The sequence below is a fragment of the Pteropus vampyrus genome, unplaced genomic scaffold, assembly GCF_000151845.1.
Source record: "Pteropus vampyrus isolate Shadow unplaced genomic scaffold, Pvam_2.0 Scaffold157, whole genome shotgun sequence".
NCBI classification, from domain to species: Eukaryota; Metazoa; Chordata; class Mammalia; order Chiroptera; family Pteropodidae; genus Pteropus; species Pteropus vampyrus.
Genome location: NW_011888938.1, coordinates 1,558,857 through 1,568,192, shown reverse-complemented (window position 1 = coordinate 1,568,192; position 9,336 = coordinate 1,558,857). Strand labels below are relative to the sequence as shown.

General features: G+C 63.7%; 1 protein-coding gene across 1 annotated transcript in view; it reads right to left on the bottom strand.

Moving 5' to 3' along the window:
• Positions 1-758: 758 nt before the first annotated feature.
• Positions 759-9,336, bottom strand: part of UBAC1 (UBA domain containing 1) — a 36,982-nt gene continuing 28,404 nt past the window's right edge. The window contains exons 7-12 of the mRNA XM_023536467.1: positions 6,950-7,057; positions 5,839-5,941; positions 5,411-5,519; positions 4,573-4,792; positions 1,783-1,869; positions 759-1,079 (exon numbers count right to left, since the gene is read on the bottom strand). Coding sequence (XP_023392235.1) covers positions 774-1,079; positions 1,783-1,869; positions 4,573-4,792; positions 5,411-5,519; positions 5,839-5,941; positions 6,950-7,057 — 933 coding nt within the window. The 3' untranslated portion in view covers positions 759-773. The remainder of the gene's footprint in view (positions 1,080-1,782; positions 1,870-4,572; positions 4,793-5,410; positions 5,520-5,838; positions 5,942-6,949; positions 7,058-9,336) is intronic.

Genomic DNA, 9,336 nt, shown 5'->3' with positions numbered 1-9,336 from the left:
TCCTGGGCCTGCCAACCTCTGGAAGGGCTCGGCCTCGAAGACCAGGGAGATGGCAGAGCACAAACACCCGAGCCCCCAGACAGCAAATGTGCCAGGACCGCCGACCCCAGAGAGCGACGGGCACTGAACACTGCACCCCATGGCACGCAGGCTCCACACGCACACACGCCTAGGCCCCTGCGAGCCTGGCCTGAGGTACACACCCAGAGACCCTCGCGTGTGTGCCGCAGGGGACGGGCGTGACGGGGACGGAGTGGCACTGTGTGCAGGCAGCACTGGACAGGACCAGGGAGCCCTTCCCAGCACGTTCGGAAAGGTCAGACCCAGAATCCACCCCGGAGCGCAGCTCCACCAACAGAGAGGCAGGAACTAAATGCGGGGTGTCTGGGGCGCGCACATCCACGCGACACTCCCAGACAGCAGAGCGATGAGCAACTCCCAGGACCGTGGTCACTTTGGAGCGAGGGGGACGGGGACGATGCCCAGCGGCTCTAGAGGGCCTGGAATGCCCCTAGCTCCTTTCCATACTGTTTGCTTAAGCCAAGTGGCAGCTACACGCTCATCAGCTCTACGATTCTTACTCAGTTACAGAACCGAATCTGCTTTTGTGTGCTGGTTACATTCCACAGGCAAAGCGAACGGCGAAGGAGCCCCTCGGACACGCGAGCGAGGTCACGCACGCCTCTGCTCACGCCGTCCCGCCTGCCGGGCCGGGCCCCGCTCTCCCGGACCCGGATAACCACCACGTCTGGTTTGTCAAAGCTCGTGTGGGGCTAGCCGCCCAGGAGCTTGTCACGCCATGAGCGGAACCTGCTTCCAGGTCCAGGGTGACGCAGGCAGCAGCCACACCGAGGACGGTGCCAGCAGGGGTGACCACAGCATCGCTCAGCAGTGCCTGCGTCGTGCCCTCCCTCAGCCAGCATCAAGGAGGCGCACGTACCTAGCAGCGTTTTGGGGTTGGTCAGGCCCAGCTGCACAACCGGGTTGTCCAGGATGGCCCGGAAGAGCGGGCTGTCGGGGTCGATGCCCTGGTCCAGCTCCTCGGGGGAGGGCTTCCGGTCTCCCAGCAGCCACTCGCACTGCAGAGGCAAGAGCGACAGGCGGCCGTCAGTTCCCTCTGCACCCACCAGCACCGCCTGACATGGCGCGGAGCGCCTGCTCCGCCCAGGGCCACCCCCTCTGGAAAGGGCCTGACGGTTAAGGCACAGCCGCCCAGACGCGGGTGCTGCCCACGGAGGACAGGCCGGCAGAGGGAGGGGAGGGCCAGCCTGGTTTTCTTGGCATGTTCTGCACTGTGGTTTGATTTAGCCGTGGCAACTCCTCTATTCATGGAATGGGGTGCCAGCAGCACCTGCCTGGAGCATGGGGACAAGGACTAAGAAGCGCACAGACCCTGGGCCTGATCGAGGCCCTGCACGCTCACCGCTGAGTCGGCAATGTGTAAAGTGCAGCCGCGTGCATCTGCCTTCTCTATGTGACCACTCGCTCCCTGACCCACACGTGGACGCGGCCACCGGCCCACCCTCAGCCCGGCAGCAGCAGCCAGTGTGTGTTCCCAAAACGGGACCCGATCTGAGTGTCTAACTAAGCAAATGGACGAATGACCCACTCGTGGAACATGCACTTTTCTTAGGCAAAGCCCAGAGCTTCTCAGTCTTGAAGTTTTACGCCACTTAAACCATCTGCCCTATGGTTTCACTGCACGAGAGTCACACACAGACGGCACAGCACGGGGCGGGGGGGGAACAGCGCTGGCCGCAGGGGACGCGGCCTGGGACTCACGGCGGCGTTCTGCTGGTTGTTGCTCACTTTGAGGGCATCCATCACTTCCTTCTCGTCGAAGCCCATCTCCATCAGGGACACGACGGCCTAAGGGAGACACAGAGCCTCAACGCCGCGCCCGGGACACGCGGCCCCCCGAGGAGCCAGGCGGTGCCTGCGCGGTTACAACGCGGGTCACAACGGCGTCTTCGCCGAGGCTGTTTCGACACCGCACCACCGGGGAGTCTGCCTCCAGCTGCCTCCTCGCAGGGCTACCGAAACGCTTCTCAGGCTTCTGAACCGGCGGGACTGAAGCCGGGGAGGGGCTGGGCGAGATGGGGTCCGGGGCCCGGGGGCCACACGCCGCCAAGGTGCCGGAGTGCGCCGGGCTGGCTGCGTGTGGGTCCTTCAGGTCCGTCCCACTGGCCCCCAGGGCACTGCCCGGTGTGTCAGAGAAAGGTCATACAGCAATCCAACTTACGTGGAAACGAAACGTCAGCCATTTGTGAAAAAAAGGCATTTTCTTCAGATTTTGTCTCAAAAGATGAAACTGAAACTAATTTTAAATATTTGATATTTCACAAAATTTAAGCTTTTAGTAAAAACGTGCCAATTCTTGGAGAGAACAAAGGCCCGATGGTCGTTTCCTGGGACAGGGTGATGTACATTTTCAAGAAAAAATCACGCAAGGAAACAACATGTCCTTCACTTTACTCTTGATTCTAATCGTACAACGCCTTAAAAAGCTCAATTTTGTTTAAATAAAAAAAAGGAAAGGTTTCGTCAACTTCCCAGGGCGGCCCCTCACCGTCTGCAGGTCGAACCACACCCCCGTCCCTAGTGTCTGCCTTATCCTGCTTCCCACGGCCCTTGGCTGCTCCGGCTGCTCTAGCTCGGTGGCCCCATGGGCCCGGCGCTGTGTGTGACCCGCCCCCTCCTGCGGGACGGGCACCTCCGCTGCCATCAGTCTGCACAGGACTGTCTGGTGTCTCAGAGACACCGGACAGAGGAGAAGCCAGCCGGGGGCGGCACCCAGGAAGGGCGCCGCGTGGGCTGGGGAGCTGGGAGGGCAGCGTCCTCTACCTCCCTGCCACCCACCGCGCGCACCCCGGGGCCAGCGCCTCTCCGGGCCCTTCAGTGAATGCTGGGAGCAGAGCCACCCCGTGACGCCGTGGCACCAACGTCACAGAAAGTCACCGGGACTCCCCCGCCAATTCGAGGCGTGGAAGCCTGCCTCGTTCACGGCAGGGAGAGCTCACTTCTCCCCGCATTTCTACCTTGGGGGACGACGCCCCACTGCTTCTGGGTGGTGGGGCCCGGGGACGCTCCCCATCCTCCTTCTCAGCCATCGAGGGAAGGCCTCACGGGCAGCACTGGGACAGCGTCCTTGCACTCGAGGGCTGCAGCAGGCAGCAGCCACACCGGCTGCTGGCCAGCTCTGCACATGCCACATTCGCTGTCCCGTCTACAGCTAGGAAGGGGGTGGGGGGAGGGACAGCCAAACGCCCGCCTGGTCTCCAGTCGAAGCCCTGCTCGCTAACCCGGTTGTCCCAGGAACTAAGCTAACAGCTCGCCCCTCGCCAGCTCCTCCCCAGGCAGGCGCAGGGTCGCAGGGCAGAAGGGCGGACGCCCTGGCCTGTCCGGCCACCACGTCTATGGGATGTTCCCACCAGAGGTGAAGGAGGAGTGGTGGCAGACGCCGATCTGGGCAAGGAGCAGCGTAAACGGTGACTAAGAACAAGACCTGCACGAGAGCATTACACAGAACAAAGGCGAGGAGCTGACCGGCAGCCCACATGAAGGGGGCACGGGGCCCGCCCGCTGACCGCAAAGGGGCCCCAGAGCACGGCCACCAGACCAAACAGGTGCCAGGGCCAGACACGGATGTGACCTCTGGAGACACTTCCTTCCAGACCAGGACGCACTGGGCTAGAATAAAACAGGGCACTTCTAAGTGCACAGCTGAACTCACGAGAAAGGGACACCCTGAGACACAAGAAGAAGAAACAGGAAACTAGCCAATGAGGGGTGTCAGGGCCTGGGGGTGGGGGTACAATGTCTCCACAGAGACACGACGTGGACCCTGGGTCCATGCTAGGTGGGGAGTTGGAGCTAAAACCAGGACCCTGAAGAGGGGGAGGCCACCACAGAGCAGGCTCAGATGGCGTCACGGCCCGATGAGCATGGGAGCAGGCCCTCGGGGGCAGGTCCCACTCAACCCGTGAGGGCCAGCTGAGTCACGCAAGGTGGGCACTGCACGCGCTGAGAGCCGCCGCCCGCAGTGGGGACACGTGGCACCAGAGCTACACGGCTCTGACGCGAGAGCAAGGGAGCGTGCCAGGTGAGGAAGAGCATTGCAGGAAAACGAAGGTCCTGACAAGAACAAAGAGAGAGATGCACGAGTAGCAGGGACGAGGTGACAGATCAGGAGGGTGGCCACGGAAGACTGCACTAGCGTCGGCTGGCCAAGCACCGCCAGAGGCGCCCGGCCATCACCCTCCGCCTGCAGCTACACACGGCGCCCCACACAGCACGTGCACCCCGCCCACGGCTCACGAACACTCCCAACGCGGGCAGGAACCCCTTGTGAGTTTTTCAGCAAATGACACATATCAACTAACTATTCAGGGGAAAACACAGCCATTGGCGTCAAGTGAAGAGCCTAAACCTGAACGTGGGACCTGCGTCTGCCCCGGGCCTCAGCCGCATCCCTGCTCCGTCCCCAGGGCTGGCCACAGCCGGTCCAGCAGCGCGTGCTTCAGGTGGGGATGCGGCAGCGCTGCCTGGCTGCTCCAGGCCCGACACACGTACCCGAGCGTCAGCCCGAAACTCCCTTTTCCTCCGGATCTTCTTGAAGATTTCCGTCAGCTCATCTCCGGCCTCCTCGTCCCCGTCGCTAGGCCCCGCTACCGCCTCGGGTGCCGCCTCGGCCCCCGCAGCTCCCGGCGAGGCCTGGCCTGGAAGAGGCGTGTCTATGGTGGGGTCTTCCGCGTGCTCGATCAGCCACTCCATGGCTTGGGGCACCGACATGCTGAAAGGCAACAACAGACGCCTTCCAGCACCCCCAGCCGTCACCGAGGGCCTTTAAATCCTCCACGTCCCCAAGAGCCACTCCAACTTAAACGGCCTCTCTAACATGGGCAGCTGACCCCATGACGACTTAACACTGGTGTGTCCGGTGCTCGGGCCACCCCACGGCCGTGGCCAGGACCCAGAAGCCCACCTTATGAGCAAATGAGATCGAGCACGCGAGGTACACGTGAGCGCTCAGGACCACAGCAAAGGAGGACGCGGGCCACGCCCGTCCCTTGGTCTACGGGTCACTTGTCAGGTCTGAGCGGAGACATGGCGCTGCGGAAGGCTGCCGAAGCCCCTGCGGGGACCGGGCCTTGTGCGCGTCCTCATAAAACGAGGCCCAGCGAGAACGTGACGCCCCCTCCTATGTCCCGTTCCCGGAGGGAGGGGCCACTCCAAACCGTGCTGGACACTGAGACACCCATCTGGTTATGGCCGGGACACGCGTCGACGGCGCCCCTCTGAACCACTCACGCAGACCCGCAGACCACCGGAGTTGGGGACAGGAGAACATCACCTGCGGGGAGCCCCAGGGGACCAAGCCCCACGCCCAGGCAGGGACGGCCCGACGTACTGGTTCAGCCGGAGGGCCTTCGCGGCCCTGCCCTCGGGAAAGCCCATCTCCGTGAGCTGCCGCAGGGCCGCCTCGTCCACCCGCTCGTCCTCGTCCTCGTCCAGCATTGCTGCGGGCAAGACACGGCACCGCTGAGGCCCGGCAGGGCCCGGGCGCGAGGGCTGCGTGCCAGGGCCCCTGGGGCGCAGCGTCTCGTCCAGACACCACACGCTGGCGGCGACCCTGAGCTCAGAGAACCTGAGATGGCCGCCAGCTCCGGCCCGCACGGACAGGGACGAGGGCACAGCCGCGCACGCGCCCACGCCGCCCGGGCGCGGAAAGCAGATCGAGCACTCTGGGTGTTCCCAGTCTTGGAGCTGCAGGAGGACACTGGGGCCGGGGGAACCGGGGTCCGGACGCGAGGTCACACCCCCCAGCCTGGCGCGTACCGTTTGCCTTCGTGAAGAGCTCGACAGCGCCTGGGCTCAGCGCGAGCAGCTTCTGCGCCACCTCGATGAGCGACAGCAGGATCTTCCGGAGCTCCGTCTGGAACTGCAGCGAGAGAAGACGGGCTTGTCCACCACACGCCCAGCGCACCCGCCCGGACTCGGACCACGCTGCTTTCCACGCAAGAACGTCAGGGTCCGGGGGGACGTGAGGGCTGAGTGGGGGCGACGTTGTGAGGGCCTGAGCACAGGGCAGGGGACAGGCTCTGTGGGCATAAGACATCTGGTGACGTCACGCGCCCTCAAGCCAACAAGGCAGGTGTCGGCCCCCTCGTCGCTGAGGAGGCTAAGAGCCCCTCTGTGGCTCCCCAGAGACAGGCCGGTCCCACAGGCTGAGACACGGGCCTCTCACGCTCAGCTGGCTGAAGGAAGGACGGGCACAGGCAGTGTCTGTGGCAGTCCATCCACCCTCTTGACGAGGAAGGCAGGGTGCTGGGGACAGGATCTCAGACGCCCTATCCGCCGGCCCCCAGTACCGCGGACGGGCCTGGGGGTCAGCAGCCCCCTCGCTCCTCAACAAGCCTCAGCCATTACATGAGACACCACATTGGGACCAACACGGGGGCCGGGGAGAGACACATGGGCCAGAGTTCAATGCCCTGGTCAACGCGACGGAACTCTCTGGAAGAGCCCCCGAGAGCAGTCTGCTGGCAAACGGCCCCGGGGCCCGCAGGAGCACACTCAGAGTCACAGGCATCAGTGCGGCACAGGGGTCATCACCGCCACACCTCCCAGCTGGTCCACGAGGCACCGGAAGCACTCGGCCCTGTGACTCGGAGTTCTCCAACCCGAAGTAACTAAGAGCCCTAACAGACGTCTACCTAAAAGCTGTTGCCAAACTCAGGACGAAACTCGAACGTTTTTCCCAAAGCTGCTTTCAGGTCCTGCCTTCAGAAGTTTGGTTAAACCTTTTACTTTGAAATAATTAGCTTTAAAGAAAAGTTGCCAAAAGCACACAGGGATCCTGCATCCCCTCGCCCCACGTGCCCAGCACTCAGACGGCTGTGGTCCCCAGGCCGTGCGAGGCCCATGGCGGGCCCTCCGCAGCACTCACGTCTCTCATGCCGGTCTGGACCACGGCCCGGTCCATGTTGCAGGGCGGCAGGCTGGCGGTGGCTCGGGCTATGGCGTCTCTGTCCGGGGCCTTCTGTTCCTGCTTTTTCTGCACAGGAAAGTCGTGAGAGGACCAGAAATGGAGGTCAGAGCGCCGAAAGGCAAGACCGTAGCTGAGCCAACTCCAACCAAGGGAGACCTGGTCCCCTGGGGAGCCGGACATGCCGGGAGGGTTCCCAAGGGCTCTGCACACGCCCTCCGCCACGGAACACAATGCTCAGGACGCACTCCCACCTCCATCACTAGACTGGCCACGTGGGACAGCGGAGAGGACAGACCCTGTCTCTTTTGGTCACAGAATGACCATCACACAGGAGCTGCAGCTGGGCTGGGGCGAGGCTGACTTCACAGGAACCACACAGACCCACGGTTCAGTCCGGCAGGCCAGAGGCACGCCCCCAGTGTTTACTCCCTCTGGAACCCCTCACCGAGCAGCAGGAAAGGAAACGAGATGGCGAAAACTCGCAGAACAAAGAGGATGGGGCAGGAAACCAAACCGCGAGTGATGCCAACGCTGTCCGCAGAGCTAGGACACGGGGACCCGGAGCGCGTGGAGATGCGGTCCGACCAGAGGCCCGGCCCAGACTGGGGGTGTAGGGGAGGACACCTCTCTACTGCTCCACTCAGCCCTCCATATCATGGAGGAAGGAACCTGAGAAGCCCCCGAGCCAGGGAGCCCAGGCTCTGCAGAGCTGGGGCGCAGCGCCATCCTCACGCTCGACGGCGAGACCCAGCCGCTGAGCCACTGGGCAGGGGAGGCAGCTGCGGGGCGGGAGGGGCACAGCGGCTGGGTCTCTGCCCCACGGTGAAGCCAGCACTACACGCCAGGCATGGGGAGCAGCCCGCGAGCCTTCCAGGGCTCCTCATGGGGGTGGGCAGCCGAGGAGCACCAGGGACGTGAGGAAAGCCTCCGACGTGAACACAGATGCCAAAACAGAAACGGCAAGACGAAGGCGCACAAGAGAGGGAACGCGGGGCAGAGCGGAGCGGCTATGCGCCCGAGACGACAGACGGGCGCTAGACCGGCGAGCCGAGAACGAGGCCCCGGCGGGGAAACTTCAACACAGCGCCGCCGAGGAGCTAGGAGACAGTCGAGGGACTCGCCCAGAAGCGGGGCTCCGAAAAGAGGGGGGAGCAGGAGGACAGCGACGACGACCCAGAAGTCCTCCAGGACGCGGGCACGGGACGCTCCGGCCGCGACGGGCCAGGCCGTGACGCGGACAGACCGCGTCCGGGCAAACCTCGCTTCGGAGCGACAGGAGGACCTGGCCGGCCCCCAGTGGCGTGGGGGCGGGGACGAGGCTGGAGGATGGGGCAGCCACGCGGCACCCTGCAGACAGGGACCCGCACACACTCGGCGGCCCCGACGTGGAGGCAGGGCCTCAAGTCCGCCTTCCCCTCCCAGATGCCAGAGGTCGGGCTCTGCCACGCGAGGGGACAAGCCGGGAGTAAGACCTTCGGTTCTGCGGTCGGCAGAACTCGCGACGGCCCCAGGTCCCACCTGGCGGTCTGCCCGGCACAATCCCAGGGCCGGCGAGCAGGATGGACACACTTAGGAGTCGGGCCATTCGTACACACAGCCCACGTTAAGGAAAGGATGTGTCCCCTGGTGGGCCAGACCTGCTCGGGAAGCCCTTGAAAAAAACGAGGCTCTCTCTTTCAACACGAGAAAGTCTGCTGCTGGCTCTGAAGACACGGGACACAGGACACATGACAAGGAACCTGGGCCCTCAGCCCTTCAACTGCAGGCCTGGGCTCCGCCCCAGCGGACCCATCCGCAGAGCCCCCAGGGAGGACCACAGCCTGCCCACGCCTGGACCCCAACCCGAGACCCGGGGCCACAATGGCCCCGCTGCAGCCTGGCCACCGAGCACTCTGTGAAGCCGGTGAGCCTGTGGCAAGGTGCTTGGTGGCAGTGGGAGACGCACACAGACCCTCAGGACTCGGAGGCGCTGACATGGGGGTGGGCGGCAAAGCCCAAGCTGCACGGCGGGCCTGGAGGTGACCGACACCAGCGGACGCGGCGAAGGGGCAGGGGTGCCTCCCCGGGAACAGGAACTGGCAGGGGGCCTCACACCTGTAGCCGTTTTCAGAGAAATTTATCAATTCTGGCGAAGAGTCTGAAAAAATGAGTGATGAGCCTGCAGAAAACTAATGAGACGAGACAATTACCGACTCTAGGGAAGAGAAGTTGCAGGAAAAGGACGCTCTTCGTACCCTTCGCTCAGAGCAAGAAAAACTCACATACGATACCAGTGGAAACTGAAATTTTCTTCGGCCAATATCACGGCCCAACACTCACGGGAGCAGGGGGAGGGGAGGCCGGGG